This window comes from Peromyscus leucopus, chromosome 2 (genome assembly GCF_004664715.2).
Source record: "Peromyscus leucopus breed LL Stock chromosome 2, UCI_PerLeu_2.1, whole genome shotgun sequence".
Taxonomy (NCBI): domain Eukaryota; kingdom Metazoa; phylum Chordata; class Mammalia; order Rodentia; family Cricetidae; genus Peromyscus; species Peromyscus leucopus.
In genome coordinates this window covers 108,140,828-108,165,200 of record NC_051064.1, presented here as the reverse complement: position 1 = coordinate 108,165,200, position 24,373 = coordinate 108,140,828, and the positions used below count along the sequence as shown (strand labels likewise).

General features: G+C 46.1%; 1 protein-coding gene across 1 annotated transcript in view; it reads right to left on the bottom strand.

Moving 5' to 3' along the window:
- The window catches only part of Plpp3 (phospholipid phosphatase 3), a 78,362-nt gene extending 56,323 nt beyond the window's left edge, over positions 1-22,039 (bottom strand). Inside the window, exon 1 of the mRNA XM_028887977.2 lies at positions 21,356-22,039. Within this exon, the coding sequence (XP_028743810.1) occupies positions 21,356-21,494 (139 nt within the window). The 5' untranslated portion in view covers positions 21,495-22,039. The remainder of the gene's footprint in view (positions 1-21,355) is intronic.
- Positions 22,040-24,373: the final 2,334 nt, after the last annotated feature.

Sequence of the window (24,373 nt, the reverse complement as noted above, 5' to 3'; positions counted from 1 at the left end):
AATGCTCAGCTCCATGCTAAAGGAAGACGGGCAGTTTTCTCAGAACTCGATGCAGGTTTGGATGGAACGTCCTTGGAAGTCCCCCAGATTCCTTCACACTGATAGCTCCATCTCTGTCCCATGATGTATTTATTCATTCTCCCTTCATTTGCTTATTTCTAATAAATATTAAGCACTTACAATGAACAAAGCAGAGCGGGGCATCACAGGAATCTTAGTTCAGACCCTTCACTTGTTATTCCTGTGATGAAATCAGGGAGCAATCATTTGCCTGAGAGCTGTCAATGGAAAAGCACCGCGCAACTCCAGGAGAGAGGCAACTCCAGGAGAGAGGCAACTCCAGGAGAGAGGCAACTCCAGGAGACAGGCAACTCCAGGAGACAGGCAACTCCAGGAGACAGACAACTCCAGGAGACAGGCAACTCCAGGAGACAGACAACTCCAGGAAACAGACAGGCAACTCCAGGAGACAGACAGGCAACTCCAGGAGACAGGCAACTCCAGGAGACAGACAGACAACTCCAGGAGACAGGCAACTCCAGGAGACAGGCAACTCCAGGAGACACCAACTCCAGGAGACAGACAACTCCAGGAGACAGACAGACAACTCCAGGAGACAGGCAACTCCAGGAGACAGGCAACTCCAGGAGACACCAACTCCAGGAGACAGGCAACTCCAGGAGACAGACAGACAACTCCAGGAGACAGACAACTCCAGGAGACAGGCAACTCCAGGAGACGGGCTCACTCGGAGCCTTCACTTTCAGTTGGGGCTGAAACTCTGATGGTGGTGTTGGCACTCCTCCAGGAGGGCGCTGGCTCAGCAGGCACCATCGGCCCCTTCTGTCCACAGCTCTGGCAGGAGTTTCCACCTCCCTCTGAACCAGACGGACGCCCTGAAGACCAGGGGTGGCTGGGATCATCCATGCTATATTGCTTCGTAGCCTTCCCTCAAATTACTGAAGCATACCTGAAGTCATTTATGCAAGAAAAAGAAACCAAAACCTGGAGGGGGGAAAGAAGAGGAGGAGGAGGAAAAGGAGGTGCAGGACAGGATGGGGAGAAGGAGGGAAAGGAGAAGGGGGAGGAAAGAGCAAGGACCAATATCTAATACCAGTTTTCCTTGTGGTCCAATCACCAGAGAATTATTAGGATGTCATACAGTCTATAGGTCACTGTACTCATTGGATTTTTCAAAGGAATGGGCCTAGCTCGCCAACAGGCTTCATAAATGCACAACTGTAATTAAACTTCAGCTACGCCTAGTACGCTGCATTTAACCTGGGTTTTAAATAGCATCACAGTGCGGGTCAAAATCAGTTACCTTTAAGTCAATAACCATCCAACATTGTCTCACACCAATCAAACTACAATCAAAAGAGACAGTAGTTTTCCCTTACTCGTGGCCTTTCCCATTCATGAGCAGGAAACAGGATACGATGCAAACAGACCATTTCAGAGGCAGACACACCAAAGTCAAATCACATGCTACTTCTCGGGCCCCAGCTTCCTTACATACAGATGAGGGGCGACTATAGGTTGAAGTGTATCCCACCCAGAAGTCCTAGGTTGAAGCCCTAAGAGATTGAACTAATTCAGATAAGTCTCTCTAGACAATCAAGTTAAACTGACATCCCTGGGGTGAGTTCTAGTCCAGTAAAATCGGTGTCCTTGGAAATGAGAAATTTTCACCCAGGGATGGGCTTTCAGGGCATATTAGAAGGGATCACGTGACATGGAAACAGCTATTGACAAGACAAAGAAATAAGCTTAGGACTGACCCTTCCCTCACAGCCTCAACCTCCAGAGCTGTGACACAACACATTTCTGTCCCCTAAGCTGCCTGATTTGTTCCTTAGTACAGCAGCCCTGGCAAATGGAGGGGCAAAGATCCGCCCCAGGGGTTTGTCTGGGCAGTACGGTAAACTAAAGTGAACCCGTGGGGGACAGACCAGTATGCAGTTAAGGGTAAAGCTCAGCTTAGGGCAGTCAAATGATCTGGTGAAGTAAAGATTGTTTTAATCATCAACACACAAAAACAAATGTCTGTGCTCTTAATTAATTGAAAAGAAATTAAATAAAAAAAGAAATATGCTGAAATGGCTGCAACATACTAAATGGCAGATTATGTGTGATTTTTCTTTTCTGAATGTTGGCTGATGTAATTTAAAGCATCAATAATGGGAATTTAGACAAAAGGCTAAAAGTACATGTTAGTGACAGAAAAAAAAATAGGTGGTTTCTGTTTTAATTTTTATTGAGCATCTCATGTATTGTATTAAGGACTTCGTGAGTGGATGAATTCCTACCCTCAGATTTCCCTGTCAAGATTCTACAGAAACCTGTTTCTTATGAATCTCTCTCTATTTATACATAGAAATATAGCATTTTCTGAATTGTACTGTCACCCAAATACTGGAGTTAAGTTCTGTGCCTGACCTCTAAACACAAACAGCAGGAAACTCTCTGCTCAACGTCCTTCAGTTAACCAGAAAGCTACTGTAGCCCTGGTCAGGTCAAAGTGCTTCCTGTGGAGGCCGTCCACACTGGGGAACAATCCACTCGTGTCTCACGGCAACATCTCTCTCATCTTGGGCATCGGTTTGCAGATGCTAGGCTCCTGCACCTCCAAACTCAGATGCTTCCATTCTCGGATCAACGATACACATTTGGGGGAATGGAGGAAACACGTGATATTCCTAACTTATGAAAACTTGTACCGTCTTGCCTGGGTCCCATCTGTTCAGCAGAATCAGTTTTCAAATGTGTAACCAAAGAAACCACCGCTCCTCTTTGGAGCAGCAGTTTCGTCGACCCTCCCAGCATTATGTCCTGCTGCCAACACTTCTGACAGACCCAGTCGTTTCCTTACTTATTCCTATTGTTTGTTCTCTTCACCCGGCATCTTACCACAGAGTTGACAGGAAGTGGGTCTTTTCTGGTCAAGGAAGATTCTGCTGTCTAAGTAGAGTTCACACACACACACACACACACACACACACACACACACACACACGGGGTGGGGTGGGGGGCTCAGGAGTCTTCTCCCATGCCAATGGCCCTCACCTCAGTGTGCTGTCCCTGCTTTCCTCTGTTGGTTGGCATGCTGCCCTTTAGGATGTGTGTGGTGATGAGCATTGCAAGTCTTACTTTCAGGAAGATCCAATGCAAAACCCAGTTAGGATGCAGGAGAAGGAGCCTGGTGGGTGGGTGGGTGGGTGTGAACACTTGCACTGGGAAGTGTTCCTCCAGAAATCTGTCTCTATACCTTCCGGTCCTCACCTCCCAGTCACAGAGATCCTGAGCCCCTGAGTGGGAATTGTGTCTTGTAAATTTTGCAGCCATGGCAGCCTAGTATAAAGTGGGCAGTCAATAATAAATACTGGGTGATACAGTGGCGAGATGAATGCATTGATTTCAGTGATGGCTTTGAGCCCTGTAAGAAAATCTCTGATCTATCTCCCAGTGAGCTGCTCTTACGAAAAAGGCAATATCCACGGACCTTTAATGGATCGCTCCCCTTTCTGACCAAAGACAGAGAGTGTTGTCAAGTCCAGGTTTTATAGAGTGTGCCGACTTGGCCGGCAGATGACAGGTAGCTTCTGAAACCAACTTTCCAGGGTTCCAGCAGAACCCCTCACTGTATGGGGAAACTTTATACTTCCTCCCTCGATCGCCCGAATCCCTCTTCTCGGCAAGTCCCAGGGCACTCTTCCAATCCCACAGTGCTCTGTGCTGAAGCCAAAGCTCAGTTTCCTGCCTCAAAGGGCCCTTTGTTTAGGCTCTCTTTCCCAATCAGCGTATCCTGAGCTTGAACCCCTAGCTTTTGAGAACTCCGAAGCCTTGGCAGTAGAGGACTTGCCAGCAGGTTTGTGGTCCTTAACAGCTTTCACAAACCTCAATGTGAGGGAATGTCTCTAGCTAAGAAACGCTTTTCATGGGAGGGAGAAGAGGGAGTATTATTTTAAGAGTTGCAAAAACAACTTCAAATCGACTCTTTAGTCTTTAATTGCTACCAGAAGACTGAGAACTTCTTGTTCTCTCATACTTAATTAAGATGATAGTTTTAATCAACTTTAAATGATATTGGTTAATATGCTCTGCTCAATCTCTCGGGCAGGTTTTGCATCAGAACCCTGGAATGCATTAAAGACAAATTTCCAACATGGTCTCCCCACCTGGAAAACACCTTCAGCGAGAGCAGATGGAAGCGAGCTACATCTGCACAGCTGCTGCCACTGAACTCTCCGGGAGGCTCCAGCGCACTTTGCAAAGGTCAGATACACTCGGTTCAATGCACGTCGAGTCCACTCACTGCAAATTCAGGGGGCACTCTCCTCTGCATTTACTTCTTCTAAAGCTGGCCAGTCGTCTATGGCACCTAGCAGTTCCCAAACACTTCTGGGGTCAGGGCACAATAATATCAAAGAATCTACTGTCACTAGGTACCTCCCAATCTCCTGACAGGCTGCAAAGTAGAAATTACCGTCCCCATTTCACAGATGGAAACAAGTTCGGAGAGGTCAGTGATAAGCTAGCAAATGAAAGGTCCAAGATTTGAACTCAGAAAAGCCTGACTCTAAGACATGTTTTTCTATTGTGGCACACTGCTTCTTAAGGTTTAGAACTTCCTCACTATGGCAATTATGATGGGAAATTGACGTCTCATCTTTCCTCCTCAATGACATCTAGCAATCCAAGTGTCAAGACCTCCAGTGAACATCGTCTTGTGGGCACAGCCTTTTTATCCCCAAGGACTTCTGAACATACTAGATACCAGTAGGCAAGGAAATTTAGACACCATTGTGAATGATTCGTTTATGGTCACTAACTAGCTAGCCCCAGGGCTGACATGGCTTGAAGTTATGATGATTAAGGACCCAGGTTGTGTGGTGATGGGGTAAGGTGCAGGTAGAAACCAGCTTTCAAAATGGGTTCTCCTTCTACAACCCCACGAGAAGGAAAAAGCATGGGAACAAAGGCTAGATGCAGAGAACTGCCTGTTGCTTCTTTAGAAACACGGAGACTGACACATGAAGGTAGTAGGAGTCAAAACAAGGCTGATGAGAGCCCAGACTCTTGAACGTGGACGTGTCTAGGGAGCAGAAAGGGAGGAGAAGGTGAATGGGGGTCACCTCTCTTTGAAAATAATTTTATTTGGGGGATTTCTTTTAACAATATTACTGTGCTTTGGGATGCTCTGTTATGGTCTCCAGGGCTTTGTAGACCACTGACATTTGGGATCAGCAGCTGACTTTCAGAATAACCACACCTGGCCGTTAAAGAGATGTTTCCCCCATATGGATTTGACCTTGAATCTGTTCTATAAGTGTTTTCTTCCCTCTGGAGTCTACCCATTTTGGGAGACATCTAACTTCTCTGAGTATAGTTTTCCCATCTATAAAATAAGGATGGGAGGGGAGGACCAGATGCTTGAGTTCTCTGCCTTGGGCACTCTAAGATTATGCTAAAGATGGTCATCCATACTGTCGGTCAGAGGCAGCACTCCGCTAAGACCATTTCATCAGTGCGGCCCGCTCCTTGACAAAGGGTGGCAAATGTTACTTACCGCCTTCAGCGTTCTTCCTCCAACCCCCTTCCCAATATACGGATAATAACCCGAGTCTGCTACTCCTGCACAGAGTACATGGTATATTCATGTTACCACATCTGCCCGGCATCTGCTCCAGAAGACACAAGGGCAAGGACCACATCCCATTCATCATTAGGTCATGAAAGCTGCAAAGCTAGTGTAGTTCCAGGCATAGTCCCAGTCCCCAAAAGGACTTAATCGCTGCAATTCACCACGATTCTTATAATTATAAATAAAGTGATATGGTGATTACTGTTATGATAACCATTACATGCCTACGCTATGCTAAATAGTACAGGATTAAAATGATAAGAAGACTGATTTTATATCAACATAATCTTTGGAACAGAACGTTTGGGAATTGGAGGGGTTGATGATGGAGTGGGAGGACTAACTGAATAACACCTTTGAAATAAGACACACAGATCCAAGGTTAATTCCTAATACCTGACCTCTTATGCCTTAGTCTTACCATCTGTAAAATTAAAGTGACACCCCCCTCACACCCTCCACCCCCCACTGTGGGTACCTACCATGTATCTCAACAAAAGAGACAAACCCTAAAAAGGCAACACACACTCTACAGTGTTTGCTCTTCTTTCTTCTGACCCAGACATTTTGGTTGTTTTTTCTCAGTCCCCTCAGAACCACGAGACAAAAGATTGATGCAGATAAATAGCTAAAGAGCAAATGTGACGAAGGACCCACCCTACAGAGTCACTTGGGTGGTGGTGGTGACTCTGTCTTTTGACCCAGGGTCTCTCGGTGTAGCTCAGGCTGGTCTTGCACTCTCCATCATTTTAATGGCTTTCCAGTGGGTAAGAAAGCAAGAAGCTAGACATCGAAGTAACAGAACAAGTGTCACCACACACACAGCCAGGGAGCGTTACTTGGTCAAGGCAGCCCAGTCAGTAAGTTAGCCACAGTCAGGCCATAAGTAGAGATAATTTTGGGTCTCCCAGCTCAGGCATCATTTCTCTAATAGTCGTTTTAGCAACCAGCAATGTAACTCAAGGGTAGAGGGCTTGTCCAACATGTGTGAGGAGCTGGGTTCAATCCCTGCAGCTCAAGAAAATCATTCATTCATTCTCTCCTATTTTTTTCCTGTTCAAAACCTGCTACAAGGTAAGGCTAAAATGAGGCAGGTTAAACTTTTTTTTTTTTAGAAGCCACCATGGTTAGCACAAATTCATTTTTGTTGACCAAGCTTACCACGTCATACAATAATATAAATGCTAAATTTAAAAGCCTAAGTTGTTTTAAGTTAGGTGCACACTCCCAGTCTCTCAAGTTCCTTAAACTATTATGGACTGTTACGGACTCTCACCAGTGACTTTTTTTCCATTTCATCACGATGGCTTACAGGAAGCAGGTATTAAGCAGTACTTAGCTTTATAATTACACTTAATAATGGAGCTATTTACAGAAAAAAAAAAGATATTGTGTCAGTGGCTACCTTGAGATTGTGGAATTATATGAAACAAAAAATGTACTGTCCTCTTTGGGTCTATGTCCTTACTGTCTAGAATGCAGTTTTTAGTTATATATTTTTATATATTTATATATATAAATTTGAGAGCTGTTTATAAAAAGAAACTTCAGATTTAGAAAGATGGCACCAAGGCACAAAGCAAACCCATTGTTTACATTTTACTTCATTTTTGAACATTAGAAAGATGAACACAAAGTGGCACGACACCCACAGTAAGGCTTAGTCTGCCCAGAGGAAACGTCTGAGACCCTGACTAAGAACTGGGTAGCACATTCCCCATAGGGAGGAAGAATGACATGGAATGGGGAAGGCTAGGAAAGTCACTGTGCCTCAGTGTGCCTCAGTGAGGGAGCGCAGAGAGGGACGGGATGGGAGCAGGAAGGGTGGAAGACAGAGACCAGGAGGAAACAAATTCTGAAGGCTCTCAAGCATGTTGAGAGAGATGCACTCTACACTCTTGGGAACTTTGTTCTGAGGAGAAGGGGTCTGGGCATGCAGAATTGCCATTCAGAAGCACAACTCTTGGGTACACACTGCCCAAGGACACCTATGGATTGATTGCCACCTAGAAATAGAATCTGCAAGGACATTTTTCCATATCTGATAATAGCATGTACTTAATGTGGGGCTTCAGAAACGGGGACAGTAGAGAGCACATTTCAGACAAAACTGCATTCATGTCACAAATATGAATGAATATTCTCAAAGTATTTCCTGTTCCCATGGCACACCATCTGTCTCAACAACTCATGCTCATTTTACCATCCACCAAATGACAGCAATTTGCCAAGGTTCCCCAGCGAATACCACCAATTTTGAGACTGAACAGCAACGAGCTGCCTCATAGACCTTTTACTTTTCTAATTGCATTCAAGTATCAGATCAAAACACCTGGCTGTGTTCACCAAGTGCTGTGTGACGGACTTCTTGCCTTCTTACTTGTTCCTTCAGCGTAGGCTTCTCCTCCTCCTCTTCAGTATATTTCTCTGTGTCTTCCCCTAAGGCATTGCATGTATCTCAATAAACAAAGGGCAGAGAGACGACAGCCAACCAAACTCAGGAACGTTCTCTGTGATGGCTTTCTAACAACAGAGAATGGTGGACAGCCAGGGATTCCCTTTCCCAGTTGCCTTGTGGGTATTTCCTGTTGAGCTGTGAGCCGCACTGTGAGCCGCGCAGGAAGAAACCTGCTATGATTCCTAAGGAGCCCATCTCGAGCGTTTCTGCTCTGCATTCTAAGTGTGAACGATGTGTGCAAAATGGGACCGCTCTCAGCCTTGTTTAACTTCTCTGTGTTTGTCAAAGCTCTATGCCAACCCCCTCAGAAAGAAATGCCAGAGAACTTCTTTTAGGAGGTAAAAAGACCTACTTTATACACTTGGTCTCATGCTAATCAGAGCACCATTGAAATCCCAGCTGAATAGGAGCCCTACAATAGCCTGGGAAACACTCGGTGGTCTTTCCAAAGCCCAGGCTGCTTCAATCAAAGCATTTCACTCCCTGGCTTTTTAACTCCTTTGGAGAAGATGGATACCAAGGGGAATTAACACTGGGATCAGAAACCGCTACTCCTCTGCAGAAAAGTCCCCCCGCTTCTGCATGAAACTTGCTGGGTTCTCTCGCCGTTTCTTCTAAGGCATTCTCTTCAGTATACATGTAATGGAAGTGGACACAGGGTCCAGCGACCAGCTCTAGAGAGATCCTAAAACTGCAATTTTCTGGGAATCTTAGTAAATGATTTCTGCTAGAGATCAACTAGTTGAATTATTAATGTAGTATGTCACCAGGCACCAATAAGAGCTGAGACCGACCCTGCTGACCAGCTTTCTGGAAAAAAAAAAAAAAAACTGGAATGAATGCCAGCCTCCCCCTTTGCAGGGTTGTTGTGAAATTCAAGTAAGTTAATAATGCATGAAATGCCTTAGTGCACAGCTTACCACATAATGGGGATTCAGTGAAGTCCATGCCCTTCCAGCCTGAAGTTCAGACTCTCGCCTCTATTCTCTTGAGAATCTACACAGGAACAGGAAATACTGACACGGACAGAGGGCTTTAAACCCCAACTCAAACTCAAATACTTTATAGGGCCTGAAACTTTGAAGACATTCTGACCGGTTCACTTTATTCACAGGCTTGTTAGTTCGCTCTTGGAGAAAAGGATGTAGGTATCGGTGGGTTCACGGCCAAGAGCGCCGCCATTTTCTATCCCGAGGCCTGTCACTCAGTCTCCCTGAACAGCAGCTGCCTCATCCATGGCATCAAGTAGAGGACGGTGGCTCCTTTGGGGCCGTAAGATCTGATGAGATGAAGACTTGCCTGACTACGGGATGGTTTTCAAATATCCACTTTACAATGCTGCTTCTCCAGGTGTCATGATGGCGGGTGGGGGTGGGAGGGGTTGTTTGCTTCGGGGTGTGGTGGTGGGGAGCCTGAGGGATCTACAGTGAGAAAAACTAATGGAAGCAAGACAGACTATCTAAATACAAACTCTCAGGCGGACATAACGTCGTTTGGCAGAATTTTTCAGCGAAAGGTTATTAATTGATAATAAACCCTCAATTTCACAGCTGGGACAAACACAACCGCAAACAATCACTTGAAGGCAAACTCACAATGGAATAATTTCTCAATGGACTTAGGAAAATTAAATCTAATATTCATGACAGCTTATGTCCCCTGGGGACGGAAAGCCCTGTACTTTCAAAGCTTTGACCCAAGATGTATATTTTATTTTCCCAGCCAGTCCCTAGGAGGTCTGCACTCATACAATGCCTAAAGTTCAGGCCTTTCACAAAGGTGTTAGGAGCCCACCAGCCCTCCTGCCATGCCGGGGGAATTGCTCTTGGAAGAGATTTCAACGAGAAGCCCCTGAACAAAAGACTCCCTCGTAAGTGAGTCGGTAACACCTTTGGAAATGTTTTTAAGATCTCAGCTTTCCAGAAGTTCCTCTTCATGAGCACAGAATGTGCAGTTGCTGTGGAGCAAAGCACCAGGCACTGAATCAAAACAGCCACTAAGGGCAAGATGTCAGCAAATGCAAAGATGAGAAATGATGTGTTAGGCTGTTCCTCCCTAGAAGCCTACAGAGGCCAAATTGACCAAAACAGCCCCTTTGGGCAAGTGTCTAATGAAATGGGCTGTGTGGCTGAGAAACATTTCTGCCACTTCCTGTTGGTGGTTGCTAGCTTTATAACAATGTGGGTCATTTGTGGGGAAGAGGCCAAGAGGAGAAGTTCTATTTACTGCATTTAATGAGCGAGCTGCATCCGCAGACACCAACCAGAGAAGCTCCAAATTTACCACTACAGCAGACTGAACCCATGGCACAAAGAGGGTCACGAACAGAGTGACCCGTTACTGCTGCCTGGTGTGAGTTACAAAGGGGCTCTAGTTCAAGGCCCTCCCACCCCTTAGGAAGCCTTCCCATGGGGTTCCAAGATCCAATACTCTCCCCTTCCTAGTTGAGGGCTCTACACCTTTCAAGGTAACAGCATTTCCAGCAGTGAAGATCCCCGAAGCTCCTTCTTGCCCTCTCCCCGATTACTTCTAGAAATATTTTCAACCATTCTCTACTTCCGTTAGGCAAAGCATGAAGAGTACCGACTGCATCTCCTAATGGACAAAAATAAGGAGTAGACCCACAATGAACTGACAGGTGTCACTCAAATCACACATTTAGAATGCGGATGCATGGACTAGTCTAGGTAGATGTTGGGGCTTTTTTAAAAAAAGCACTTATTTTATATTATTCTATGTTTACAGATGTTTTACCTGCATATTATGTCTGTGCACCATGTGTGTGAAGTGCCCACAGAGGCTAGAAGAGGGCCTTGGAACCCTCCCCCCACTCCCCCCCTTCCCGCCCCTCAGCACTGGAGTTACAGTGAGCCACTATGTGGGTGCTAGGAATTGAACCTAAGTTCTCTTGCAAGAGCTGCCAGTGCTTATAACCAATGCACTGTCTCTCCAAGTTAGTTGTCAGTAACACACAGTATACATTAGATATTCTTGAGGTATCCAAACAGCCATAGAATATACCATGGTTGCCTTAACTGACCTTAACGGGTCCAGAAACCCCAGAGTGAAAATCACAAATCTAACTCACTTTGGACAACTTGGTCTCCACGGATGAAAAGCAAGCTAGAGGTAGAAGGGGGAAGCTAGGACTTCACAAACACTCTGAAAACCTAAGCAGAAGAGTTGAGCAGTGAGAAACAGCTTCACCAGTCAGACTTCTCATCCCAGTTCTGAAACACACGTGCAGCATCATTCAGGGGAGTTATTTTCAACCTCTCTGAACCTCAGCTCTATAAAACGGAGATAAACATGATTGGCACTTCGTAGGCTCCTCGGAGAACTACATCGTAATGGATGTGCAGCGTGTAACCTGGTAAGAAGCTCCCAGCTAATACCCAATACATTATAAGCAACTGGCATCATTTAGTCAGACTTCATTCAGTCCAAGTCCCCATAAATATTAGCTGAGTGAACTTGAGCAAGTCACTTACCCTCTCTGAGTGGAGGAGCCAGTGACAAGCATTGGCTTCATTCTGTTTCTGGAAACATGGAGGGATCATGGAAAGCCGCTAATAGTAATGAAGGTTATCTCTCCTTCGCCCTCTTCAAATATCTGTGCTTTCACGTCCCATACATTAATCACTTGACGCTTAGCGCATTTTACCATCACGTGACGTGCCTCGTGATTGCCTTATCTTGTTTAGTATCTCCTGATATCCAGCATATGAGTCTCAGTGATAGATAGGAAGCCATCTGAATTCTGAGATGGTGATTAGAGATTGATCCAGTGGGGGTGGGGAGAGAGAACACTAAACAGATGGGTTGGTATGGTGTGGCCTTAAGATTGTGTTAACTAGGGTCTAGGAGTGTAAAATATTTGGACTTCACAGTTTTCAAGAGACTCTGAAGTGGTTTCTTTTGTTGTTGTTCTGTTTTGGTTTTTCACGTGGAACGTTCAGTCTGTAAACTGAACTTTTAGCTGTTATTCAGCAGGCGGGTGGGTCTAAGTGACCACCCACCCTCTTTCTCAGTCAGGATACTGTTCTCTGCTCGCTCACCTTAAACCCAGTGACAGGATTTAAAGGATTAAAAAGTCTGTTTCTTTGTGGGAAAATGCCTGAAGAACAAAATGATCCGGCAGTGAGATTTCACAACTATCCTAATTCCTAAGACCTCTGGTAAAACTCTTGTATTTTTTTTAAACATATTTTAATGCATCTAAAGTGGTGCAGATATGATGGAAATAATTTGGCAGTTCCTCAAAAAGTTAAACATCTGATAATATGACCAATCAATCCCACTGTTAAATATATATATATATGAGAATTGAAAACATAAGGACACTCTTCCTATTCATAATAGCCCAAAATGGGAATAACCTGTAGATCCATTAAATAATAAGTATATCAACTAAACATGGTATATCCATACAATGGATTATTATCTGGCAATAAAAATAAATGAAATACTTACTGATACATGCTACAATACGGATGGGACTTTAAAACATTAAGTGAAAGAAGCCAGCTACTAAAGACCATGTAGCATACTGTTGATTTATGTGATATCCAGAATAAACAAATCTATGGGAGAAAAAAATGATTAGTGGTTGTTAAAGATCTGGGAGAGGTGCACAGGAATGGGGGAATGATTAGTAAAGATCAATTTCTTTTTACAGAGATAAATTCTACAGTTGGTTATGGTAATAACTGTCTAATTCTGTGGCTACAATAAAACCCAATGAATTGTGTGCCCTAAATGGCTGCATCACGTGGTATTATAAATTATATCTCAACAAAGCTGTTTCTTAAATATCATTACAACACAAGAAAAACCCTCACACAAAACCAGGAGGGTTTTCAGTTCGTTCCTTCTAAGGGGCATTTGAGAAAATCTGGAGTCCCAGGTGGAAGAAGCAGACGACTTGTAGTCTCGGTTTTGTTGTGGGGTGATACCCACGAAGAAGCACCCACTAGTCACACCACAAGGCTTTCTTCTACGGGTACCACCTGTAGAGTGCTGAACAGGAGGCTGACCTCACCCGAGTTTCTCGGCTCCCCACCAGAAGCCCAGGAGGCACCTGGGCTACCTCTGCCATGTCCTTCTCCCGTGGGTCCCCACAGCCCTAGGTTCAGCTCTCATGTCTCAAGTTCCCCCAACTCTCCAAGCCAGAGATCTCTCTCCCAAATCTGAGTTAGATTATAATAGATTAAGCCTCTCTTCAAACCTGTTCACAAAATTATACTAATTTCAAAGACCTCTGGAAAACTCCCCCTTCCACTGTAAAGGACCTGGAGATCTGTGAACCACTCTAGCCACTACAAAACAGCGTGGAAATTCACCCCCCAAGTGTGGGGTGACTATAGAACCTAGCAGAGCCTCAAGATCACCGTCGGCAGCTATATGAAAATTTCCATGATAAAAAGAAAGCAAATGGCAAAGACAAAACTCCCTTTGTTCAATAGGAACAAAGTCCTCGAAAATAATGCCCAAGGTCCCCAGCTGTCTGTCATGGTCAGCCCCTCTTCTCAGTCTGGCATTATCCCTGTCTTCCAGCTTCATCTCTGGCCCCCTCTCTCCCTGGCCCTCACAATGTGAATGGACCATATTACACCCCAGCTTCCACCAAAAACATTTCCTAGTTCTTTGACTTAGGATCCCTTTGGTTCCTTCCCCTCTTGCCTAGAACCTGGTTTCATACCATCATCCCTTCCATCACGCCCCACTGTGTTTATATAGGTCCCCCCTTAAGGCTCCCGAGTCATTATTAGCCAAAGGCTGTTTTCCCTTCCTTCACCAGCTTGGGAATTCCTTGGGGGTAACCAGGCCACCTTGCTCATAGTAGGTACTCCAGGAACATCCATAGAAGACAAGACTTGAAAGGCAGGTGCAAACACAGACGATCAAATCTGCTGTCTGGAAATTATATGGATTTACTCTGCAAACTAATTGGGGGGGGGGCGCAGATATGAAGACGACATCAATAAGAACGGCTTCCTTCATGAGTGTAATTGTGTATTATGCACTTCAGGGATACATACACAGGAACCAGCACATACTGCTTATTATGACAAGGCACTTATGCTGATCTGCATTTCTCTGCAAAACTCTCCAGGCATATAATTTTGTTAATTTGTGACAAACCTCAAAAACACACCATCAATACCCTGATTACAATATGTACTTTGAAAGCGCGCGCGCGCGCGCGCACACACACACACACACACAATCAACTGTATCTTTCAAAGGCTTGCTTTTGGGAACTGTTCTTACCCTTGTTCGGTATGTTTTACTTTTGGGGATTTTTTTTTTCTTTTTTTCTTTTTTTTGGTTTTTCAAGACAGGGTCTCTCTGTGTAGCTTTGCTCCTTTCCTGGAACTCACTTGGTAGCTAGGCTGGCCTCAAACTCACAGAGATCTGCCTAGCTCTGCCTCCCGAGTGCTGGGTTTAAAGGCATGCGCCGCCGCCGCCGCCGCCGCCGCCGCCGCCGCCGCCGCCGCCGCCGCCGCCGCCACCACCACCACCACCTGGCACTTTTGGGGATTTTAATACCAATCCTAACTTATAAATTTACCTGGACCTAAACAAAGACTACTACCAAGAAGACATTCAAAGTAAGACCTCCCTTGCTTTTGAATGTCAGTGTGTCCAGTCGATGTCTGATCTTCAGAAAATTATTTAGACCCAGACTCCGGTTCTTCCATCAGAAGATGAGAATAATTTCTACCCCAAGCGTTATTCAGAGGCATTTTTAAAAGCCCAGTCTTTGAAAACTCTGAGTTCCTTTTCTTTTCTTCTGAGATACAGTATAAAAGGTGGTGCCTGTTCAAGCTCCAGTCTAGCAGTGAGCTGAGGTTAAGACGCACCTTCTAGAACAAGTCCCGGTCTGAAGAACAGGAATACATCAAAAACTACCTAGTCCTCCAAACTCACCCCAGGAGCCTCCGGCCTCACACAGCGGTGGGGACTAAAAGTGAAACGTGTTTGTCTCCTTCCTCTTTTGACTGACATTCGCAAGGGAAATAATAGAAGACTCTCAGAGCTGTGCCGCATGAAAGGTCCAATTTCAAACCCACGGATATCACAAAGGCGAGACCTTGTTTCTCCTCCTGCTCTGTCTCAACCCCTTAGCAAGTACTAGCCAGTCCAGGCCTCAGGTGAGCAGGGCATTGTGCCCCCATGCCCACATCATCCCATTTTTTATAGATGAGAAAGGAGGTCTCAGTGGGATTAGATCACGTAGTCTGACAGAGCTCGGAGCTCTCAATGCAGGAGAGAGAGAGAGAGAGAGAGAGAGAGAACCATTCGCTCACTCCCTTCAGAAAGGCCTGCTTTTCTGATTGAGACTAAAAACATAAAAATAACCTTGGTATTGTTAACAACAAAATTCTAAAGATTCCATAAATTTAGGAAATGAAGAATTGTTCCAATGGTTTATTAGTATGGCCCTAGAGAGGCCGAGCCCACCTTAAACCGATACACAGCCAGTCAGGTACCACTGCCAACTCCACTGTCAAGTATGGTCTTTAAGGATCCTGTGCCCCCGTACGGAGCCCTGGAGAACGGGTGGCAGATATCTGGACTTTCATAAAAGTGAACCAAGTGAAATGGAACTAAAGGAGCACATCTTCCTTGGCCTATCCTGAAAAGTGGGATGAACAACTCCGAGACAGTATGGTGAGCAGCAGGTAGTGCTCTGGGCTGCAGCTTCCCCACAGCTTAGCATAAAATTATCTAACCCATGTGGTTGACCTGCATAAGTCAAGCCGTACCCCCTTCCTTAAACAAAGAGCACCCCAGGAAGTCAGCATTTCATTCATTTCCAAAGACTGATGTCCTTGGAATTTCCAGTCAGCCTCTCCTGCACAGTCACAGGACAAAAAGAAGTGTAAGGCCTAAAATAGGTCATTGGCCCAAATTCTCTGCACCCTTCCTGAGACAGTTGTTTTTTCCTCCGATGTTACAGACCATCTCCTTTCCAAAGGAAGAGAACGTCAAAGGTGACGGAGGCGCCCGCCCTTTGCCCTTCCCAGACAGGTCAGAAACCTGCCACTGTTTCTTCGGCTAATGGAAACCATCCGTGTCCACTCTGCCAACTTCTCTTCCTCAGACGTTTTCCCTTTAATAAGTTTCAGGAAACTTTACAAAAACAAGAAAAAAGAAGGGCTTTGTCACAGAACCCTGGAGGGATAAGGAAAGTGGAGGAATCGACGCTGCTCTCATCACTAATACAGACCATGGCAACAGGGCTCCTGGGGTGAGAGCACACTTTTTAACTCTGCGCCCTTCTCTCGTCTCCGCTTCAGGACACAGGTCACTCCTTTGCTGACTTTACCAAGGAGGAAGCCGGAGCCCGGAGAGGTCAAATGACCTTTGTCCAAATCACACCTAGGGGTGTCAGCTTTATGTCCCCTTTGCAGTCTCAATCTGAGCGACTCCACAGCCTGGCCTGCTTTCCCAAGACTTTGTCAAGCTGACTGGATCTGGGTAAGCCTCCACTTGGCAATCCAATGCATGCCTGCTTCACCTTTCACTCACACACCAACCTCACATCTCGGAAAAGACAGAGGCATGGCCAACAATAAACCCCAACACAGCCTAACAATGCAGAAAGTACTGGAACATTTAGTGCAGGGACAAAAAAGCCCGCTACATAATTCAATTGCCCTTAAGACATCACATGCTACACAATATAGTGATTCTAAAACAGGCCTGATAAAAATCAGCCAAGGACTTTATAAAAAAAAAAAAAAAAAAAAAAAATACAGAATCCCAGGGCCTGCCCAGAGCCCCTGGGGAAACTTAGAATTTGTATTGCGCACCAGATGGTTCTCTCATCAGGTGAGTTTATTAAACATGGACATAATAGGCACTACCCACATTGAAGATTACTCTCAATACTGTACAGAACTGAACTGACAATGAGGTGGGGCTTCTCCAAAAACATTACCATCTACATAAGGAAGAAGCCCTTGACCCCAGTGCCATCAGCATCGTGCTGTGACCAACTGGGCGTTGCCAGCCCAGACAGGGGCAGAGAATCTCAATTGACAGGCACTCAAAAGGCTAAAAAATGTTGGCACTCTCCCACCCAGGCAGCTACCTCCAAGGTATCTCGTAAGAAGACTTTAGGGAAAAAAAGAAAGAAAATGGGTAGGGTAAGTGGGGCGGCAACTTTGGACAATAAGGACATGGAGGTTTTCCACCATCCTAGGAAAGCCAGTAGAGTTCACCTACTATAAGCCTAGGCCACCTTCATGTTTCTTCCAATGCCTGCAGGACAGGTGGGTGGGTGGTTCAACAGCAGGTTCATGACAATTTGTTCCTATATTCTGGGGCTCAATGATACATTAAGTTATCGAAACCAAGACTGCTTCATTTGAGTTATTTAAAACACAGTAAGCACAATAACTGAGCAACAAGAACATGAAAGGCACGTGCTGGGCTTGTTTACTTGTTTGCTTTTGATTACTATGAATTTCAGAGAGCAGGTCAAAGGACACATCCGGCCAGGAGGTGGGGAGCTTTCCAGTTAACATCAACTTAGGCTAATTTTCTTCATTATTTCTTTGGTCAAATTTAGGTGTCTCCAGCATATCTGCCGGCATATTTACAAAATTATGAAGAACTTGGAGTTCAAGATGACCTAGTCTCTCTCTCTCTCTCCTTTGCTGCCATGATAAAGAAGACTATGTCCAGAAAGTTCACGTGAACTCACACCTCCAGGCTCCTTAGTTTTTGCAATAGTTCCTAGAAAAAAAAGCAGAAACATTTTCTTCCTCTCTGTGAGTTCCCAGAGTATTTGACGGTGGCCTGGGATTTTAGACACAATCCCACTCAACAAGCCATTTTGCAGGGGGAAAAAAAAATTAAAGCTCATAGAAAAATCAGTGTGTCCACAAACTCGTAACTAGATTTGGGAGCAGCCAGGCACCGTCTAAGAAACCTTAGTTTCTGTGTGTAAGGGTTCCATTCTGTTCTCTATGCCCACTGACCCTCTCATCATCAAATAGCACAATAGTAATGATGACTAACAGATGAATAGTAACAATGACACTATGTATATACCATGTACGGAACCAGCTCTAAGGTTCTTATCACAACTATTGCAAATCAAAACTGTCAACATGTGAGAACACCAGATTGAATGGTGTGGTTGTTAACCACCTCCACACTGAATTGCTGATAGAAGAGTTAGAAATCATTTATCCTCCTCCTTTGGTCCAATATGGGGAATGTGAAGAGGTGAAGAGGCAGACAGCTCTGCAACTGAACGAAAAGATCTTTCATGAAGTCTGAATCTCACTAATCTCCAATGGAAAAGGGACTCCACTCAACGCTGGCTGGCTGACTTCCTGGAGAATCGACCCTTCCTACCTGGAGAGGAACTTTTTCTGGTCTATACCACGGAGATTAGCTTTATAGGCGGTACAGTGAAAAGTCTACTAATTGATTTATATTTTCAAAAGAGACTAACAACTTAGACAATAGGAAATCTTCCTGTGGTCCTCACGGAACTCCATACACCAGAACTAATGTGAAAGAGAAAAAAGTTAAGAAGGGGTACTTAATTGAAACAAAAACAAAAAGGATTTCAGAAAATCTAGCATACCAAGATTTGCAATTGTATTTAAAAGCAACCAATGGATAAAGGTAACTGTTGATGGGCGGGAAGCTCTCGGCAGGGTTCTCTGACACCACATTCTTTTGGCCTTCAAACAAGAGTGGACCTTTTGGTTTCCACCCAGAGTTTAACATTCTGAAAAGGTATGTGAAGCAAGTTAAAGTACTTGCATATTTCCACTTACATAACAGGCACCCAGCTCATCAGCTTTTAGCTTTTCCAGATACTAGGAGATGAAGCTTGGTCTATATTCCTATGGGAGAACAAACAGAAAACTGTCTCTCTTCCTAATATATTAGTACCCTGTAATGCAGACCATATGATCAATAAACTGTAGAAAAATTAAATCATACTGACAGTCTTAGGCAAAAACTGAACCAAGTAGAAACATTTTTTTTTTTTTAGGACTGCAGTGTGTAGAATATTAAAATCACATGTTGTATTATTAAATCTTCTTTTGGAAGCCAAACAGAGTTATGTTGCATAACCACCTCAAGATACATGTTAATCTTACAGATAGTTTTTCCAATTAAAGGTGTTAGAGGCTGTTCAACCAGTGATGCTGTAATATATAGTTTGTGCTTATGCCGAAGTTTGACAACTGGTTTAGAATTTTCACTCTGGAGAGACACTTGCTGCAAAGAAGGAGCTGAAATGCCATGCACATACACCGCACCCCTTAATTCCACCCCGAATACACAGGAAAACATCTTGGGGTGCCGTTGTCCCTGCATAAGCTATAGTTGACAGGCACTGCTCTCCACACACTGCTCAACACTGCCTTCTTTTTATGAGAATGCAATAACTTTGAGAGCACTCCGCAACCCCCCCCCCAACCGAAAAGAGTGTCTAGAAGCTAGAGCAATGAGTGTAAAGGCTGTCAAGGGAAGTCCAGCTTTCCTAATGATAAAACAGGAGGCAGGGGGCTTGCCCCACAGACTGCAGAGAAAGTGCTGATCCCGCCCACCGTGGACACACTCAAACCCTGGGAGGCCTCAGACAAGTGTGCTGCACACAGCTTCAGCCTTTTTAATGTTTTCTCCATATCCCCACCCCACCCTAACAACTGGATTAGAAGACCTTAAGTACTCATCTGTTTCACTCGGCATGATAATAAGCCTGCTGCCACCAGGAAGGTGGGCCCCCCAGTGACAACTGCTCTACATAGCATCTTAATGTTGACCCCCTGTGAACTGAACAGGGAATGGGATCCCCATGAACTACAGCTGCCCCCTTCCCTTTCACGGACTGCAATCTTACCTCTAACCGTCTCTATCGGAAGGGGGGCATTCTTAATTTTAAATTCTAAAGAAACCTATCGACTCACAAAATTCTCTGAGGGTAGTTGGACAAGGAACAGGAGGCCACTGCCTAAACAGTCCTCCACAAGGTAGCAAATCCGGGCCCCGCACGATCTGCACGAACTAACAACCCCCTTCCACGGGGACTGAAACCTCCGTGCAGGAGTTCTATTTTGGGGGAACTGGACGGGGAACACAGATGTTTCTTCAGTTAGCAGTGTTGGCAGAACAGCTCCTGGACGGCATCCGAGTTCTTAATGCAGGAAGGGGCCTCACAAACCATCTACTTGAACCCACTCATTCAACTGAGGAGGAAACTGAGGCCAAGGGGGAATTTAGGTGGCACACCCATCTGGAGGCAGAGGGGCAAGGCTCTGGTGACAAATTTTGCACACTTGCGTTTACATCAAAATTCACTTAAAAGAATAAAAAAAAAAAGAAGTCCTATTTTTACTTCAACCTCGGGACTACGGTGGATTCACGTCAATAGCTTCTCTCTCCCCTAGCCTGGTTCAATAATCGCCCCCCACCCCACCCCCGCCACTCCAGTTCCTTTGACTCCCACCATCCTTCCAGCTGGAGCTTACATCTGTTCTGCAAAAACAGACGTGCGCCAGCGCCTCAACTTTGAGGGAGTGACGCTCAACTGTGGTCCCCAAGCAAGATCGTGGCTGACTTTCCTTCAGTGGCTTCCTGGGTGGACCCGACTCCTAGCCCCTGTCTGCACGAATCAGGGAGTGAGCAGGTTTAAAACGGATGCCCGCGAAGCTGCCTACCACCTGGCACACAGTAGGCGCTCAACAAGTGACGCGCTCCTCGGTGCCTAGGACCTGGTTGGGAAGAACCCAGTCCCACTCCCCAGGGGCTTTCAACCTAGCGAGCAGCGAGTGACAAGGCCAGCTTGCGCGACTGGCCCGGCAAGGCAGCGCGACGGAAGGGGTGGATGTTTACATGCAGCCGGGACCAGCAGCGCCACTGCTGTTGGAGCCCGGCTTGCCCAGAGACCTAAATGGGTCTCTCTCAGACTCGGATGCAGGGAGGAGAGCCACAGGCTGCCTCCAGATCATGGAGCTCGAGCCCACACCTTTTCGAGGGGCTCTGCCCCGCTCCCAACTGGAGATTACCCCTGAGAAGCTGGTTCCAGCTGCCGCGAATGCACAAGCACGCCCCAACTTGTATTCGCAGGCCTGGGATTGGGGGGTCCGGGAGGGCGGGGAGCTCGCGGCTAGCTCGGCGCCCGGAGGATGGCTGCGGAGCCTCAGGGGCTGACAGCGCGGCGGGGCCCGGGGTCCGGAGGGGGTGGGGGTGACCCGTGGGGCTGCGCTCACCCATGAAGAGGCAGAAGAGGTCGAGGCAGATGAGCAACACTCGCTTGCTGCCGCCCTTCCTCGGGTTGTTGTTGAGCGCCGGGCTGCCGCCGTTCTTACTCTCGGGGACGATCGCCTTGTCGTACTTGTAGTTTTGCATGGCGCTGGCAGCGGAGAGCCTCCCGGGACGCTGCGGGCCGCCGCTGTTCAGGAGCGGGTCTGCGGGCTCGGGACGCCGCGGCGAGTGTGCAGTCCGGCCGAGTAGTTCCAACTGCAGGCGCGGATAGGTTTCCCCTCTGGGCGCCTCTGCTTTCCTCTCAACCCCAAACTGTTCGCTAGTCCAAGAGGAAGAGAGCCAAATCCCGAGCAGAAACTTTTGCAGCGCTGTGCTGCCCGGGACGCGCACGGCTGGCGTGCGTCTGCGTGCTAAAGTTTGCGAGTGGGCAGCGTCGGCGTCCCGCCACCGTCCTCCGCAGCTACTTAATGAATGGAGCGGCGCGGAGCCCTGCAAACTCCGCCGCGTCCTGCAGCTCTCGGCAGCGTCTGCTCCAACTCCAACTCTGCCTCCTCCTCCTGCTCCTCCTCCTCCTGCTGCTGCTGCCGCCCGGGCTGCCGCTGTGATCGCTCGGTTTGTTTTCTGAGCTTATATTTCACGAGCTCCTTTAAAAAGCGAGGGGGGAGGAGAAGGACCTCCTTACTTGGCTCCGACGGGATTCTGAAAGCACAGCCCCTTCCTTAAGCTGCCTAAAACGTAGGATAATTAAGGCCACATTTCCCCCACCCCCTTCAAAAAAAAAAAAAAATCCTAAAAGGAAAAGTTGCTCTCAAACCAGAGAATCCGGGAGCCCCTAGCGTTCAGAAACTCCAACGTGTCACAAAAGGAAAATACATATAAATAAAAAGAAGCTTTTTCTTGCTGGCCTTGGAATGGGTGGGGGGCGCAGAGGGAGGTCTGTAAAACCAAAATGCAGTTTTATTTATTTACAAATTTCAGCCTCGAATGGGATTATCCTAAAAATACAATTTTCAAGGAAAGCTGAGTTTGTTGTTTTGGTTTTAACACTCAGCCCTGGATAGTTGTGCTAGGTTCAGAAGATAATATGGTATAAAAGACTCTGGAGCCAGATACCTTGTTCTAGAATCCTGGCTATGTCTCTGTGCCTCAGTTTCCCCACGAGTAAACTGTCTTCCCACGAGTGTTTCTCCCCAAGCAGTCATGGTGGGTATATAATCGATTAATCCACAAAAACTTCTAAAATAGTGCTTGTACATCAGAAGAGCTCCATAAGTTGAGCCAATACTTTATTACTGAATGTGGGAATACCAAATCCAACCACACCCACCCCTTTGCTAGTCCAGCTGGCCTTCAATGTACCTGTGCCACCCTGGGGGAACTCCAGTCAACGGTGGTCCTGGCCTTGACTTTCAAGGAATCTAATGCTTTCCCTTGGATGTTCTCATAATGTTGACTATTTTTATGTGAGTTGTTTTTTCTTTTCAAGATAGAGAATGAACACTTATAGGACCAGGGCCCTCCCTTACCTTACATCTTCCAAAGCACACACGTACATTTCTTCTATGGGTCTTTATTACAGAGATGGAAATGATTCTAGCCTTTTTTTTTTTTTTTGAGACAGGGTCTCTCTACATAGCCTTCATTATCCTGGAACTCACTATGTAGACCAGGCTGGCCTCAAACTCACTCCATCTTCTCCCGAGAGCTAGGATTAAAGGCAACCATGTACAATTGGCTCTAGCTTTTTAAAAAGATTTTATGTGTTCTATATGTATGTGTTTTCCCCGAATGTTTATCTGTGCCCCATGTTCCTGCAGCACCCACAGAGGCCATCACAGGTGTCAGATCCCCTAGAACTGGAGCTACAGGTGATTGTGAGTCATTGTGGGTGCTGAGAACCCAACCTAGGTCCTCTGCAAGAACACTAATCACCCTTAATCACTGAACCATCTCTCCAGCTCTGGGTTCTAGCTTTTGGATGCATAGTACCAATCATTGGCTGACTGCCTTATTGGACCATTCCATAACCCTATATCCCACTTTGAGCCATCTTGAATATTCCTTAATATTCCTTTCACACACACACACCACCCCCCACCCCCACCCAGAACTGTCTTACATCTCTGTCTACACTGTAGATCTTCCTCGCCTAATTAGCAAACTGTTTCTCTGCTGTACACCCTGACCTTTCACCTCCTCTCTGTGACCTGGCTTGATTCTTGCACAGAATTAATTTCACCATCAATATTGTGTTTAGGTCGCTCATGTAATACTCATCTCACTATAACGTGGTGTGGGTTAGCAAAAACTAGTCATTTGTATAAATTGTTATCCTCACTGCATCTCTTTAGTGCTCCAGGTTTGAGGTATGCTGAATTAAGCTCAGACTGGGACCGGTTAACAATAAGAGGTAAGGAAGTACAAAATCCTGTCTTCTGAAAGCAAGATGTGCCAAGGAAGCTTGGGAGCAGACGTGTTAGAGGCAGCGTCCCCATTCAAAGGAGAGCAGGCAAAAGCCCCTGGCACCTAAGAAGAGTTCCCTCAACTCCCCTTTCAGGAGAAGCAACACAGTCTCTTACCTGTTAGAAGAGCAGCAACAATGGGAAGCTGATGTAATAATTAATAGCCTTCTAAAAGGAATTCCGAGTACCACTGTCTTTTCCCGGGACCCACCCAACCCTCTTCACAGCCGTAACCCTCCTTGAAATTCAAAGGCACCACACCTGGGAATTCCAATCAGAAAGGCAGCTCTTGCAAACCTTCTGCAGCCTTCTCTAACCTTTCCCCTCCTGCTTGGGCCCCCAAAGCATCGGGCCTCCGTTTCCCACTCTATCTTATTTCACTTTTCACAAGGGGCCAGAATTTGCTTCTCCCAGGCCTGAACCCCGAGGCCTGTCTTGGAGAGCCCAGGAAGCAGTGATGAAAGTCACTGTTCCAGAAAGAGCTCCGTGAAGTTCAGTTATCGCCCTCCATAGTCCTGACCTGCTCCTCCTCATCTGGAAGATGAGCTGCATTAAGAACAA